This window comes from Equus caballus, chromosome 9, assembly GCF_041296265.1.
Source record: "Equus caballus isolate H_3958 breed thoroughbred chromosome 9, TB-T2T, whole genome shotgun sequence".
NCBI lineage: Eukaryota > Metazoa > Chordata > Mammalia > Perissodactyla > Equidae > Equus > Equus caballus.
The window spans coordinates 78,700,568-78,717,545 of record NC_091692.1 but is presented as its reverse complement, the minus strand read 5'-3'; the positions used below and the strand labels follow the sequence as shown (position 1 = coordinate 78,717,545).

The window sequence follows — 16,978 nt, the reverse complement described above, 5'->3', positions numbered from 1 at the left end:
ATTGAATGGAAGGCTTCTAATGGAAGACTGAATGGATTCTAGGAAGCAAAAGTAACAGACACTTGCTGTAGAAGGAAAAAGGGAAGAATTCATTGGAATGAAAGATATCCTCACTTGGTTAGGGTTCAGAGTGGACTTAGAGATGTAGTGTGTATTTCAAAGTCCTGGCAGGAGACAGATGGCAAACTCAGAAGGGATGATTGGAAAGGATTTAATGTAGCAATAATTTATAAGCTGTGGCCAAGGTCAGGGAAACCAGTTAGAGATGGAGAAGCACTCCAGAGCTGACAACATTGCATGGCTACTACCATCCCTTAAACTGAAATGGCAAGGGACAGGAGCAGTTACCTGGAACTAGCAAGACTTGTAGCTGTAGAAAAGGGCCACGCAGTAAGAGCTGTGGTCTTCGGGAGAGAAACACAACCCCTGCCGGCCTGTCTCCTGCTATTATCTCTCATTGGCTGAGGCTGACTGGAAGCTAGAGGCAGGGGAGTCCCATTGATGCACTCTGTTAAGGTCAGCCTCCCAGGGCACAGAGGGGGGTGGAAAAGGGTAGAGCCTGGATCTGGAGGGGCAGAGGGAGGCCATCCAGCACACACATCTCTCCACCTTCCAAGTAACTGAGATGGTCTCACCTCTCGAAGGTTCTCTTCTCTCATCTCTTTTAACACAAACTACATTTTAAACCATTATCATTTGGATAGCTGAAAAATGGTATTGTGTCATTATTAGAGATATTGAAATTTTTCCCAAAACTTCCATTTTCTCACTTATAAATTGTCTGCTTATGGCTTTTGCTTATCTCAAATTATCATAGACACATTATTAGGCATTCCCAGGGAGCAGTAATAAAGGCACCTAAAAAGCTCTTCCTGTTTTTAGAATATTATTGTTCTTTTCATGTCATTTCAGATCATCTTTATAGATGCTTCTTTAAATTGTATTATGCATTGTATCCATAAGAGCAATAATGACTTATCACGGACAATTATCAGAAGCAAGAATGTCTTCTATGACTTTCATCTTCAGAACTTCTCAAAAGATTACCACAGATCAAGTCCAAGGAAACAAATCCAAACTGGAATTTTTTTGAATAAATATTTAATATCAAATCCTAGTGTGAAGATATATGAATGGTTTTTAGCAAAATGTTACAATGAATAGCAAATCCTTAATACTGTGGCTTTCTTATATCATCACAAATATCAGCAAATTCGCTTGGTATTTGTAAAGATATAAAGTGTGATCCTATATATATTCAGCTGTAATTTACCTTAAATTGATAGCCTTTGTCTTTTCCCATACTGTTAATCTTTGATTTTGTGGATTAATAACAGTAGCTCTGGGACAAGGTTTATACATATTATCTTTAATTTCAAATTTTTAGAACTGACATTTACATGAACTAAAACAATATGAAACAACAATAACGACTTCCTTTTTAAAATCCTGCTCAGTGAAAATCCCAAAACCTCCTCTACGCCACACAGGAGGAAAACTTTACATTAATATTATTCTTTCCTGTGAGATGGTCTAGATGGAACTAGAAGAATGGCTCCCACAAAATGGCTAATTCTTGAGTGAATGGAGAGAGTTCAGTGCACTCCAAGAAAGGAGAATGAACATGAGAAAAAAAGTGGAAGTAATGGATTAATATAGCTTGTAGAGAGGCATCACCAGAGACTAGTCTAAAGGGAGGTGAAGGTTCATCCTGGAGGAAGGTGACGAGCAAATCTGGTACCTTGGATGGCACCAGATCTTCTACAGAAGATCTTGAAAGCTAGACAGATGGTTTGAATTTGATTTGGTGGGCAGTAAGGAAGCTCCAGATACAAAATCAGAGAGAAGGGAACATAGAGGTCATTGCTATGGACTGAATGTTTGTGTCCCCCAAAATCCATGTGTTGAAGCCCTAAACTCTAATGTAATGGTATTTGGAGGTGAGGCCTTTTGGGGGTCATTAGGTTTAGATGAGTTCATGAGGGTGGATCGCCCATCATGGGATTGGTGCCCTTATAGGGGCTGAAGAGACCAGAGCTCTCTCTGTCTCCACCACGTGAGGAGACAGCAAGAAGGCAGCCATCAACTAGCCAGGAAGAGAGCCCTCACCAGAACCCCATGTCGACATCGTGATCCTGGTCTTCCAGCCTCCAGAATAGTGAGAAATAAATGTTTGTTTTTTAAGGCACCCAGTCTATGGTATTCTGTTATAGAGCCTGAACTAAGACAGTGATCTAGATTCAACTTTTTCCTTCAACAGGTCAGGAAGCTGGGACTCAGAGAATGGAGGTATTTTATCTAATGTCACACTCTAAATCAAGATGCAAGAATAATTAGAGGGTGGGACAATGCTATGATATCCCTAGTTCTTTTATTTAATTTTTAAAAGAATCCACTGCATCTCTTCCACTGCAATCAATTTTATTCTGTCCTTGAACTCTAGTAGCCATTCTCTGGACTCTACAGTGTGAAGGTCAGTGCTGGGCCAATAGCCTTTGGCCTTGGGCCATTTTCATCATCTCCTTGACTTCTTGGTCCTGTGAACTACACCACGGTGACAGGTCCTGTGCTGCTTTCCCCAGTGAGCACCCTCACCTGTGGATGGCCAGGCACCCAATGTAAAGTCTTTCCCATGATCATACTAGTCTCAAAAGCTTTAACTCCTTGCAAGCCCCAGTCTGTCTCAAAAGGGCCCATAAATGCTAATCCTTACCCTGAATTCTAAAATACATCATGCCCCAAACCCATTTTTTCCATCATTGTTCTTTAGTTAATCTTTTTACAGTTATCACTGAGGTGTTTTCGATGGTCCAATTTCAGACCAGAGAAAAACAAACTAAATTCTCTCTTGCTACTTAGAAAAACAATACTAAACAGGAACAGGGCAGAAGTGTTGAATTCTGTTTTCTGTTCAGTTCATCGGGTGTTACCTTTCCTTTACCTTGTTATCTCAGCTTGCAAACTGTTTCTTATCATGTTAAAAACACTAAAACAACACAACACAACACAAAAAACCAGTTGGGAGCTCTGTGATGCAAGTTCAGTTCTCAGCTTTCCTTGTTTCCACTTCAGATTCTTTCAAATGGGAGCGTTGGTGTAGCTGTGCCTCCCCAGCGTGTTATTGGTGAAAAGGAAGTTGGTAATTAGTATTTATCGTGTGTCTAGTGTGTCTCAGGCAATGTGCTTTAAGTAAGCCCCATCCTGTGAGGCAAGCTTGGAGAAGGTAACAGATTTTCTAAGATCACTCCTCCAGTAAGTGGCAGAGCCAGAGTTTGAGCACCTCTTTCTAACTCCAAAGCCCAGAACTTTCCGCTAAACTGAGCTAATAAAGGGACCCAGGGAACATGTGTCCATATGAGTGGGACCCCCCAGAATCCAGTGTTAGAGCAGTATCATATGCCAAGAGCACTGTTTCTGAGCTAAAAAGACATATCAAAATAACTCAAATGCTTTATTTGCATTTCTGAAAATAGGGGGTGTCTTGGTCGGTTCAGGTGGCTATAACAAAATACCATAGACTGGGTGGCTTATAAACAACAGAAATTTATTTCTTATAGCTCTGGAGGCTGGAAGTCTGAGATCAGGGTGCCAGTGTGGTCGAGTTCTGGTGAGCCGTCTTCTCAGTGTATCCTCATATGGCAGAGAGAGAGAAAGGCCTAGCTCTCTTCTTCTTATGAGGACACTAATCTCATTATGGGGGCTCCACCCTCATGACCTAATTACTTCCCAAAGGCCCTACCTCCAAATACCATCACATTAGGGCTTCAACACATGAACTGGGGTGAGTAGGGGGACAAACATTCAGTCCACAGCAGAGGGAATTCACATACCAGGACAGAGCAACACTTACTCAAATCTTTCTTTTTCTGTCCACATCCATCCTAATCTTCAGCTACTTTCATTCCTCCTATGGCATTAAAAGAAGAAAACCGAGGAGAAGAGATCCTCTCCTCTCTGTTCTTCCTGTCCATTCTTGACTATGTTAGTCAATTCAACCTCTCCGGCTAGATCCCTCCCTTTATATTCCACACAATAGTCCTCCTCCCCTCTCTTCCTTCCTGTTTTATACTACAGAAGCCCGAAGAACAGGTTCTACAAAGACTGGAACTGCCTTTGATAGGATAGGTTAAAGGAAGACTGGAATACACACACACACACACACACACACACACACGCACACACAGTTGGCCTTGCTTTGCATTTTTCCAGTATCTCTGAATTTCACTTATCATGGTTTAATCAAATAACCCCAGTCTCTCAACAACACGGTTCAAATTTCAGTTACCATGGTATGTTAACTGTGAGTAGTTGTATCAAGTACAAACTTTGCTCCTAGCTTTTCATTCCACAAATCACTGTGTAAGTAGCTGACATGCATCATGACGGTGACCAGTCACATCACTTCTTTAACAGTCTGTTTCGATGGTTGGTCACTGCGTGTGTGTTAGTTCACACGCAGACACCAAAGTGAGTAGCTGTGTTTCTCCTTGTCTCCTCGTGATAAATCCATATGACATTTTACAAGAATGGATAATAGACAGAGGGAATTGTCCAAAAAAGATGAAAATGCAGTACAACAAAAAATAATAATTCTGGAAGTGAAATTCAAATCAAACACACGTGGAATTATAGAAGACGTAGGCTGACCATGGGAGCATTGATGCTGATGCTGTTAAAGCGACTCGTGATATGCAGGCCGGAGAACTCAGTGAAGGTAAATTTATAAACGTAAAATAAGAGAGTAGTTGTGAAGAAAGGATGAAGATGCCCCAGAAGTGATGCCAGGGAAAAAGCTTCATATTAAAGGAACTCAGAGATATTTCACATCATTGAAAGTTCAAAGTATAAAATGTTGCTAGCTGATCCAGACTTGGAAAGGAGTGTGACAACTTTCCAAATTACTAAGTAATATTAGTTTTACTATTGTTTTCATTTCCCTATGCATTTATAACTGACAATAAGACAACTTTTAATGTTTTAATAAAAATTTTGAAAGTTCGTAGAACAGTGCTAATTTTTCCAACTGATTATTGAGATCACTTAGTATGGTTTCACAATCATTTTTATTGTCCAGCACTACTGTGCAAACGCAGAGCTGTCTCTCTCTCTCTCCATCTCTATCTATCCATCCTTATCCATCTCTATCTATCCATCCTTATCCATCTCTATCTATCCATCCTTATCCATCTCTATCTATCCATCCTTATCCATCTCTATCTATCCATCCTTATCCATCTCTATCCATCCTTATCCATCTCTATCTATCCATCCTTATCCATCTCTATCTATCCATTCTTATCCATCTCTGTCTATCCACCCTTATACATCTTTATGTATTCGTCCTTATCCATCTTTCTGTCTAGTATCTCTCTAGGTATCTCTCCAGCTACTCATCCATCCAGCTGTCTCTATCTCTCTGACTGTGTCTGTCTCTGTCTCTTTGTCTCTGTCTGTCTGTCTCTATCTGTCTCTCTATCTGTCTGTCCCTGTCCCTGTCTATCTCTGTCCCCATCTGGCTCACTCTCTATCTGGCTCGCTCTCTGTCTAGCTCGCTCTCTGTCTGTCCCTCTCTGTCTGTCTCTCTCTGTCTGCTTGTCTGTCTCTCTCTGTGTCTCTCTGTCTCCATCTGTCTCTCTGTCTCTATCTGTCTCTGTGTCTCTCTGTTTCTGTCACCTATCTCTGTCTCTGTGTCTGTCTCGATCTATCTCTGTCTGTTTCTTATCTATCTCTTTGTCTCTATCTCTCTGTCTCTATCCATCACCATTTATCTATCAACATATCTTTTTCTTATATTCTCACATGATTCACTAGACCATCATTAATTTTCAGTTCGAACAATAGCAATGTATTCATTTCCACAAATTCCAGGTGAATGTAACCAACACAGTAATTTTATCCTCTAGCTACTTTGCCCAGCCATATGAGAAGAATCTCAAATGTAAATGTAAAATAGCCCTGGCCTGAGTAAAACAGGCTGCTGGTAATCAAGATCTTGACAGTGTAATTAGTGGGGTGATATTTCTGGAGCCTCTAAATATATCAGCTCTGCCATCTGCCTAAAAATCACCTAAGTAGGAATTTCCCACCACTTCTTCCAAGGAGAAAATAGTCTCTGACCTGAGGGAACTCCCATCTGATAAATGGAAATAGAGCTACTGTCCAGGCTACCCCTGACTTGCATCATCCCTGAATCAAGACTGTTTGTTATGCTAGGAAACACAGACTGTTAATGCAATTAAGTGCTAATAGGCCTGTTGTGTTGCTTTAAAAGGCAGTCATCAAGTTCCTAAGTGAGTCACCTTCGAGATGGAGCAGGACTGAGGAGAACCTGGCAACAGCTTGATTCTCTTCCTTTTGGTCTTTTACTACAAATGTTTAGAGTAAATGTGCCAGTGTGAAGGTAATTCAGATTGCCCTCATCTTCTATTCTCTCAAATAAACATCAGAGATCTAAAGATCGCATGGGTGGGTGTGTGTGTGGCAGAGGCAGCCAGAATGAAAATGCAAAAATATGCCCACTTTTCTGCCTGATTTCACTGTGCAGTTTAGGAATGTGAATCATTTTCACCAAGGTGGAGCCGTCGGAGCTGCCCCAGTCAGAGAGATGGTGGCAGGTACATTTTGTTCTTATAGCCTGATTCCCATAAATTCATATGGACCTGATCCGATCTCTTTGGAGAGAACCATAGGACTTGAGATAGAAAGCTCCCTGTGCCTGGTTGTATGGCTAGCAGACTCTGCTAAACTTTGTTTTATCTTCTTATTACAGATCTCCCTCCTTTATGAAATAGGTCTCTTCCAGAAAACTCTCTTGCCTTAGTAAAGAAAAAATGATTTTCCTATTGATTTCCATTATTTGATTATTCTGATCACTACCTATTCACTCTATTGGTGGGGGAGGGATCCCTACCCTAAATATGCGGGGTTGCTGAACCCGTGACACCCAACATTGGACCGATGAGATTGGCAGCAGTTCATTAGTCACGTATATTCAGCACCTGGGAAGGACACCACACACCATGCAGGACCACCTAAGGGTTGCACTAGGGAGCACAGTGAAACAGGAGGGGCTGTGGGAGGCAAGTTTTGTAGTAACAAGAGGGTGAGGTGCTTCCTGGTTCCCATGAGAGGATGTGATTGGCTTGTTGGAATAATTTTGCAGGCTGTCAGGGAAGTAAGACTCTTAGGTTGAGGACTAGGTGGAGTACAGGGAGCTAGCTGAGTGGGAAACCTTTCCCACTGGGTGGTGGGCATATCAGATGAGAGCAGGAGCCCGTGTGGCTCAAAGATGTCAAGGCAGCACATGATCAGCGTCTTAGAGTTCTTTAGATGCTGCGTCTGAGATGGAGATTCTTGGGGAGTGATTTACTGAGTGAGAACTCTTGGGAGAAACCTGTAAGCAAGTGAGTGAAGCTGCATAGGCAGGGGAGGAAGCTAAGCGAAGATGTGGTATCAGCTAAAATCTAGTCTCAGCATAATCCCACAGGGAGTTCTGGAGCACGAGTGGCTGCACAGAGCTCTCCAACCTTAACCTGAGGGAGTTGGGATTTTCTACCTTCATAGAAGTCAGCCGCTGGCTGTGGGCTACTTTAGAGGTATAGAGAGGCCACTCCTGTCAGCCAAGGGCAATTCTCTAGAGAAGGAGAAGGGTTAAACCGCGAGCAGTCATTATTCACATCACGTGAGGGTTGAGTGGGCAGTCCAACCTAGTAAAGGGAATTTTGGCAGAGGACCAACAATATCTGCCATAACCACTGGTGTGTTCACATGGGAGAAAAGAATCCAGCAGATGTCCACAGGACCTTTAAGTGGCAGAGAGAGAAGAGAGTAGCCAGTTCTGTGAAATGCAGAAGGTTCTAGCCACCACCTAGAGGTTTACTTTTATTTACAACTCTATTCAAATTCCAGTAACTCACCCTGGCATTTACTCACTCCTTCCTCCCTCACACCATGGAATAATTATTTTTTAATACTTTGAAATTCCCAAATGTCATTTTCAGAGTCTCTTTGCATCCTTAGATTTTTGGCTTGGGCTTTTTATTATTTCTAATAAGACTATGCTGCAATATTCCAAATGCGATGCAAATTAACACACTTCATTTTCCATCCGGAACCTCCTTCACATTGGTATTTTCAAGTTTTCTAAGTTGAATCAAAGTGAGTAAGTTTGAAGTTCTTTATATGGATTTTATTTAGAATTAGGGGTGGAAATAGAGATGTATCTAGAGTTCTAGAATCTGATTTAATAACATCCATATCGCCATATGGCCTGTGTCAAGATGAAAGTGAGGGTCTTTATGGGGCCTTAGAGGTCAAGCAGGACTCTCAGAGTTGCCCCCACTCAATTCCCTTTCATAATGATTCAGGGAGAGGCCCTAAAATATTCCTTGATCTGTTTTTGCCCCACAGGTTGTAACCTCATAGAGGAAAGAGGTGATTTCTATTTAGGTCTGTTACTCTAGTGCCTAGACAGTGTCTGCGAAGTAATGGGTGGTCAATCTCTGTTTGTCAAATGAATGAGTCAGTGAACCAGGGGTACTAGCTGGAACACCCATTCCCTGTTGCCAGTAGACACTGTAACCTATCTTCTCTGGGAATAAAGTACATTCTAACATTATATGTTCAAAATGGCTTCGTTGGGGGAGGAAAGGGGTAACGCAGGAACCTGACCCTCTTTTCTGTGTTCTAAACCATCATCCTTGCACAGGAGAACTCTCAGACCATAAACTCAGTATAACTTAGGGATTTCCTTACTTGAAAATGTCAAGCTTCTTGATTTTGAATGAGATGCGGGTGTGATGGTCTTCAAGCAGCTGGTCTTTATTTTCTCTGAATTTATCATTCTTCTTAATGAAAAGAGCACTAGATTAGAAGTGAGGACTCTAGACTCAAGTTGCTGGATGCCCTGTTGCCCCCAGTAAGTATCACCACTCAGATACACGCCTTAGTTTTTCCATGGGCTCTGAAAACATTGGTTCTTACATATCTTTAGAGATAGGAGGGGCAGAATAAATAATAGAGTATGAATGAGCAGTTTTACGTTACTTGACGATAATCATGTGGCTGGTTTGCCTTAGGTGTGAGACTAAAATTCACATCTCTCTGACTTTCAGTCCAGGGCATAATTCACTCTCCCTGATGAACCTCAGCATCCATGTAAAACATTGTAGGAACAATTCAGAATTATACTAATATAGGATCCTTTCACTGCTGTTTTGCAACTGGGGAGAGTGGGGAACTCCTGGTCCGGAACTTGGGTGAGATCCGAGGTTGGGATAGAGATTGGGAGTACCTTCTAGACAGGAAGAGTCAAAGAGTGGAAGAGATCTCTGGGAAAATGAGAAAGAGAATGAAAGAGTGGAACTTTGGGAAGCATAGGAGGAGGAAGAAGATGAGATGAGAGCTGGTTTCTGGCCACAGTGACCCGTTGGCCAAGGCCTCTCTTGCCCTAAGTAGAATCGCCACTTCCTCCTGTCCTGAAAGACTTCTAAAATAGCATTAGCGATGCTTATTATTGCACTTGCTTATCAAACAACTTTATTGTGGCTCACAAAACACGTGGCTGTAGAGTTCATCTACCTCTCCACCTCCCTCTCCTGCATCCCCACCTCCCCATTCCTCACTCTTTGTTCTGTGGTTCTCTGCTCTGCATACAGATGGACTAAATCTCGTGTGACCTCTAATCTGTCTGATTCTTCTCAGTTGCTGGTTTCCTAGACTCTACTACACCTCCTTTTCCCTAGTCAGCTGTCAACCTGCAGGGCTGCTTTCTGCTCATTAGCACCTCCACTAACTTGTGTGAAAGAGGGAGAAATGCAAATCAACCCAATTGGATTCTTGTCAGAGGCATTGGAAAAAAATGTTGGCGGATCACTGAAGATGGAGCGTGTGGGCATGTCTGTGTTTCACAAAAACTTCAGCGGAATTAAGAAAACCTGAAATCAATAGTGTTAACACTCAAACACAAAAATATCCCGTGTGTGTGTGTGTATGTGTGTGCGTGAACACACTGCACAATTTAATTGCATGTATCTTAGCTGTTGAATTCAAGCATGAAACATTTTCGCTAAGAAGAATTTGGGAAACCTAGAAATAAGGGTGGAGTCAAATAAATCCAATACGAACCAACCGAATGAATTATGTAGGAGGCAGGGACGGGTGGTGGGGGTTGCGTTACAGAAGAATCTAGAACAAGGAGTCGACTTTGGCCTCCCTGGGTTTTAATCTCCAGTTTGTTACTGGTTGGGTGACCATAGGCACGTTTTTTAAAGTCTTTGAGTCTCAGTTTTTCTGTCTGTAAAAAAAAGAGATGTTAACACCTACCTCAAAAGAGAATTTGTATGGTTTAAAAGAAAAATTTTATGTCTAATGCCTGGCACATAGCATCTAATAAATTAATACAGCATATGAAAACAATCAGCTCTCTAGCTTGCACATCTAATTGGAGAAGTATCAATCCCATGTAAGGAATATTTTTGAAGTGGAATTTGTGTAGAGATCTTTTGAAATCCTCAAATTTGTGAATGCTACTAAAATATATGTATATATTTTCTTCTAATAAATGGAGTAAAAAGGATTTGCACTGGTCCTTTCACCAAAATATTGACATACTGTGTGGCTCAGAGCTACCAAATCAATATTCTATTCTTTAATTTATCCCTAACTTTTATTTTCTGGCAAAGAACTATCACTCTCATAGAGCTTCGGTCATCAATACTGTCATTTGGCTTTTGAGGTCATTTTCCAAGAAGAAACTGAGTGGAGTGTGCATGTGTGGTGTGTGTGTCTGTAATGGCTTCAAGCGAGAGTTGAACAGCAGAGGCAGGCTGACGTGTCTGTGGAGGGAGCCAGCTAGCTTCCTCTGGGACTGTGTCAGCCCACACACACAACTGCCCCTTAGCAAAATTACAAATGACTACAAGTCATTGGCATTCAGGGTCACACACAGTAACAACAACAATAGATCCATGAAGGCCAAAGATATACTGTATGGGGTAGAGTAAAAACTGAATCAAAATGTATACCCAACAATAGTGCTGCCAGATTAGGGAGGGAGAAAGAACAGTGTGAATTGGGATTTCCAGGGAAAGACGAAAGGGGAAAAATCAGACTTGAGCTGGTCTTCAAAAATCAGAAAGATTTGAATGGGTCATATTTGGCCCATTGCTTAATTTCACAGAGAAAGTCCTTAAATAAAGGAGTATATTATGTGATGGCTGGAAAAGCTGTTATGTAAATCAGTTTCACTTTCTCTGTAAACAGAATGTGAAGTTCATATTCATGGGTACAATTTTAACTAAGACTCTATTATCAAGCTTGTAGAAGTGCTTCCATATTTAATCAACTATAAATTATAAAATACCTTTCTAAAGTTTACATAAACTTGATTAAAGCAATTTTAACTACAGGGATTAAGATTAATTTCAAGCAAAGGTATAAAATAATGTACTCATATTCTTGTTTTTCTTTTCATTGGAAGAGATCAGAAGTTGAAGGAACACGTATTTATAGGAAGTTTAGGGTTCTTGATGACTTTTGTAGAAACTAGTCCATCAATTTGTATTTTGTTGTTTTCTCCATTTTGTACTTAAACTTCCTTGGAGCAAACAAGGACCTTAAAAATTATTGCTAGTCATTCAGGTTTCTGGAAGCTTCACCCTGGGGCCGGCCCGGTGGCATAGTGGTTAAGTTTGCACACTCTGCTTTGGCAGCCCTGAGTCCACAGCTTTGGATCCTGGGCATGGACCTAGACACCACTCGTCAAGCCGTGCTGTGGTGGCATTCCACATACAAAGTAGAGGAAGATTGCCACAGATGTTAGCTCAGGGACAATCTTCCTCAAGCAAAAAGAGGAAGAATGGCAACAGATGTTAGCTCAGGGCTAATCTTCCTCACCGAAAAAAAAAAAAAAGTAGCTTCACCCTGCACCTGTAGATTATTCTGAGAAAGTAGACATTAGAACTGTAGGAGCCAAATTCTCTTGGCACTTGGTTTTCTACCATTTGACTCTTGGCCACATTGTTTTTCCTCCATTTCAATCTTTAAGGCTTTAGCTTGAATAATAACTGGGTTGAAAGGCAATTTGATCCAGAATCCAACAGCCTTAAGTCCAGAATAGAACGGTCACATGAATCTGATTTTTATTTCTCCATCATCTTTTAGGGGTTGAACATCTGTTTGACTATAAATAATCAAGTGATTTTTAAAAACAAATTTATGATTAGTTATTTGCTCATCCATTTGATAAATGTTATTCAGCACCTATAAGTCATTCACTCAATAAATAACTATTGATACGTACAATATGCCGGTTTAAGAACTGGAACTATAATGCTGAACAAGGCAGACAAGTTCCTTGCTACATTGGAGCTTACATTTCAGCAGAGGAGATGGGTAATACATAAGAAAACAAACAATTCAGATAGTGATAGTGCTATGAAGGGAATGAATAGTGTGAATGTCCAGGACTAAGGGAATTGATTTAGATAATTGTTTATAATGGGTGAGGCAGTGGGTTGGAGATACAAAGATATTCTCAAGGAACTCACTAACAACTGGGAAAGACAGACATGAAAACTAAAAATTTCAAATACAGAACCATGCATACAATAATTTCTGTATTAAATCTCTTGGGGGCTCATAGGAAGGAATCAGCTAACTTGACCTAGGAGGGTAAGAAAGGTACGAAGCTGAATCTTAAAGATCAGGTAGAGAAAGACTTCCAGGTAGCAGGAATAACACGTGTAAAGAGTTAAAGGTGAAAAATGCATGGCCTCGTTTAAGCGTAGCCATTAATCTTGGGTGACCGGAGCACTGAATATACATATTCAGGTGGTACTGCCTTTCTTAGCAATACCCTCAGGCAGTTGTGTCTTCACTCATATACTACTATATTGCATTTTTAGAATTCTTCTTTGGAATTGCCTTCAAAGACAATTTTCTAGCAATGGATGAAAATCCACTTTAGAGTCACGTGGGCATCCCCCTTGGTCCAAATGTGTTCTCTCTCTCTCTAGTTTTCATTCTCATCCTGCTTGGCTCACCTCAGCACCCTCCACCCCTTTAGACAAACGCTCCAGCCTCCTCACAGAGCTAGGACCTGGAGGTGAGTTTTGGCCAGGGAATGTGGTTGGGCATGCTGTTGTACCAACCAGGGCTGACCACCAGGGGCGCCACATCCGAAATGCGTGAGGAAGTTGAGTGCTGTAAATTCTTAAGGACAATATTTCAACAGCATTTTTTGAGTGCCCACCGCTGGGCCAGGTGCTCTGTTCTCCTTTGCTAGCAGTTCTAGTGAGTCTTACATATTAATGCCATCTTCACCTAGTACATAGAAATCTGTAAGCTCGGAACTATCTTTCTTTTAAAAAGTCAGAGAACCATAAAATATTGCTTTTTATGAAATATCGTCCAGGACTTTACATATTGTACCAAAATAGATTTAGAAGTGAACATTCCAGTGTCTCTCCCACAAAACTCTTCTTCCTTGGTGCCCCAATTCTAGGAACTACACAAGTTATAATAAACAATTGTCTTGATCTATTTGGGCTGCTATAACAAAATGCCATTGATTGGGTAGCTTATAAACAACAGATGTATTTTTCACGGTTCTAGAGGCTGGAAGTCCAAGATCAGGGTGCTGGCATGGTCAGGTGTGGGCTTTCTTCTGGATTGCAGCCTTCTCCTTGTGTCCTAACATGGTGGAAGGGGCGAGGGATCCCTGTGTGATCTCTTTTATAAGAGCACTAATGCCATTCAGGTAGGTTCTGTCCTCAGGACCTAATCACCTCCCAAAGGCCCCACCTCCTACTACCATCACCTTGGGTGTTAGGTTTTCAACTATGAATTTTCGGGGAATGCAAATATTCAGAGCATAACAACAATTAAATATTGACTTAGTGCTTTATAGCGTGCTTTCGTATTCATTTCCTCTAACACTCCTGAGAACTGATTCTGTGCCATTCAATGACCAGAGCAAAGTGGAGTCTGTCCTTTGGATGAGTGTGTACCTGCCTGTGCCCAAGGCTCTGTGCCCAGTTTAGACGGGTGGGCCCCCAGCTCTGCAGGAGTCACATTCCCTTTCAGAAAGAACGCAAGCACTGTCCGCCATGTTGTGCATGCCTCATGGTTGTCATGGTGCAAAGTGCTTATTGGGATTCTGCCAAAAAAGGTGTGATCATTGAGAATAAAAGCTACTCTTTGAATTGTGCTGACAAGAAAGCTGATTCTAGTGTTGGAGTGATTAGTTTGACCTTTCATTTTTAAGTGGTTTTATGAAAATGTGAGCACTGCATGCTCTGTAATTTTAAACATAGAGTTTTTTTTTCTTTTTCAAACCAGGCCTACAAAAATCAAGCTAATTTTAAACACCAGTGTTGGGTCAGGTAGTCATCTGTAAAGTCACCAACTGCTGGTAGTCTCTACCTCATTGTTCCACCTTTAAAGAAATGGCACACTGTTGGTAATAGCATGACAGTCCTACCTCAAATGTCCTATTAAATAATTACTTTGAAACACAACAGACCTGAGATCTGAGGAAGCCTTTCTTTCCTAATATAATTTTTCCACTCCTCCTAGGGTTTGTTGTCCTTCAAGAAAAGGTGACAGGCGGTGTGTGAGCGGTAGTTGTGTGCCAAATGATGCATTCCAGGGGATGATTTGAGAGGCCCCCCTCTGGGAAGAACAGTCAATTTTTAAAGAGTATTTCTTACTACATCCAGCTAAGGAGGAAATTGGTGGAAAGGAAGGAAGAAAACCAAAAGGAGAGAAGGAAGGAAGGAAATAAGGAGAAACATAGGCTGTAATCATTTTATCTGCATTAGATTTAAATCAGCTTAGTTATTTGGATGATAAAAATAACATTTGGGTTTAAAGAGACATGCTTTCAAACTTTCAGTCTTGGCCTTGGGGCGGCTCCTTTGGATCCCAGATGTGTGGTATTTGATTCCTGGAAATATGATAATGCCGCTTCAATGTTCAGTTTTCTCTTATTTTGGTGATAAGCCCAATAAATTCTTCATGTGAGCAGAAAGGCAAATCGATAACCATGCAGCCCCGTGGGTCCTGCAAAGGGATGTTTCCTCCCCTGCATTTTTAATGAGGCCCCATATTTGTCGTCTTCCCCAGTGGCTACTTGGAGCACGATGTGCTCAGTGTGTGCTGTAGAGCTGACGCCAAGCTGCTGACCTCTGCATTTGACGGGTCCTCAGCTGAGGCCCTGACCCAAGCTCCAGCATATTGTTGGATCCATCACGTTGATTCTTGGCTCTGATACTAATGTGCAGCTAGTGAGTTGCACGGTGTACATATTTACCCGGGCTCTCACAGTGCTAATGCCAGACACACGATGAGGTGGAGTTGGGAGGAGGGCAGCAAGATGCCCAGTTCTTTGGCATCTTAACAGACATGAGCAATTAGAAAAGCTGTGTCTCAGAATTACCGTTTCGTAGCTTGCGGGAAGTAATAAGCAATCAAGAGGTGGAAAGACCATGCTGTCTTATAGCTCCTCTTAAATAAAAAAAAAATCCCGCCACATCAGAGAGGTGCTTTATGAACTGTGAAATAAGGAGGCAAGTTGAAATATTTAAAGAGTCAGGTAATAGCTTTTATTGCCAAAGGGAAGCCGACTTCCAGCCCTGCTGTTGAGTAACAGTAGATTTAAGACCTTCAGGCATGGCCGTGTGGCACTGACCACAAGGACATTGGTGACATTTCAAAGCAGTGCTGTGTTGTCTGGGGTTTTTTGGTTTGTTTTTTTCAGGAGATGGCAGAGGCCAGAGCCAGGGTACAGAAGGGTATGCTGATCTGGGCTTGGAAGCAATTTTTCGAAAGGCTGTTGCGTGCAAAATTTCTACCAGCCCATTCTGGGAGATGTAATTTGCCGGAGAAGGAATTTGCCTAATTATTTATTGCACTTAGAGTGCCTAGCACTGTTCCTGGCTCCTAGATCAAGGCAGACTGGTTGAACTCCTTAAGGAGTTCAGAAAATTGGTTGTAAACTCAGTCTTGCGACTAAAGATAGTTATTTGACTCTGGATGAGGTGCTTCTGTTAAATTTGTTCCATCTGCCTCATTTTACAGATGGGGAAACTGAGGCAAAGACAGGATACATGGCTTTGCACTCTATTGCATTGCTTCCCCTAAGCACTAAGGTTGTATGGGCAAGAAGACTATGTGCTGTGATACCATGGATAAACAGTGGACACCGAGCCCAAAAGACCCAGTTCTCATCTTTACTCTGCTCTTACGTGAGAGCTCTTTCTTCTGGGGCAAACACTGATAGTCTCTCTGAGCTCCTGCACCTACCCCTGGAAATGGTAATAATAATGCATGTGAAAGCCCTTTGTAAACTGGAGAGCCCTATACAAATGTAAGTGATGGTTATTAATTTATTTTCCGAGACACTGCTTTCCAAACTCTGTCACTACAGTTTAAATGGGGTTATATAAGAGAAAAAGAAGAAGGAATGGAATCCATGATCAAATGACTTTGAAAAAAATACTATATTAAAGATTCTGAGAAGTCATGACATGAAGAAACCCATTTGCGTTTGTTTAACAGAGTGGTTCCTAAATCAATGTCACCATGGTCTTTTTCCACCTTTACCCTTGTCAAGACAGACACGAAGAATGTCATGTACTTATTTTGTATAAATGTCAATAAACATTATATTCGTTCGTTCACCATCACTGATGGAACAGCCGGTGAGCAAGCAGCGGTAGTGTAGTGTTTTCTCAAGAGTGTTATATGGAATGCCATCAGAATTGCCTGGAAAGAGGATGGTGCTAGGTAAAAATGTAGAGAATCGGAAGATGCGAACTTAACCACTGTGCCACCGGGCTGGCCCCAGGGGTAATTATTCTTTCTCTGATTTACGTTTCTTTAGACTGTCACAGGGAGCATAAGAAAGAAAACAACTCTGCAAATATTCAAAAATAATTTTAAATAATAGTTCCAGTTACTTACTTGGCCTTTTTTT

At 41.4% G+C, this 16,978-nt stretch overlaps 1 protein-coding gene across 4 annotated transcripts in view; it reads left to right on the top strand.

The window, feature by feature from the left end:
- The window catches only part of SNTB1 (syntrophin beta 1), a 228,302-nt gene that overhangs the window by 141,607 nt on the left and 69,717 nt on the right, over nucleotides 1–16,978 (top strand). The window contains exon 5 of one of the 4 annotated variants that reach the window (XM_023648908.2): nucleotides 913–1,179. The exons of the other annotated variants lie outside the window; for them this stretch is intronic. Coding sequence (XP_023504676.2) covers nucleotides 913–1,164 — 252 coding nt within the window. The 3' untranslated portion in view covers nucleotides 1,165–1,179. Of the gene's footprint in view, nucleotides 1–912; nucleotides 1,180–16,978 lie in introns of those variants that run through there. 4 annotated transcript variants of the gene reach the window in all.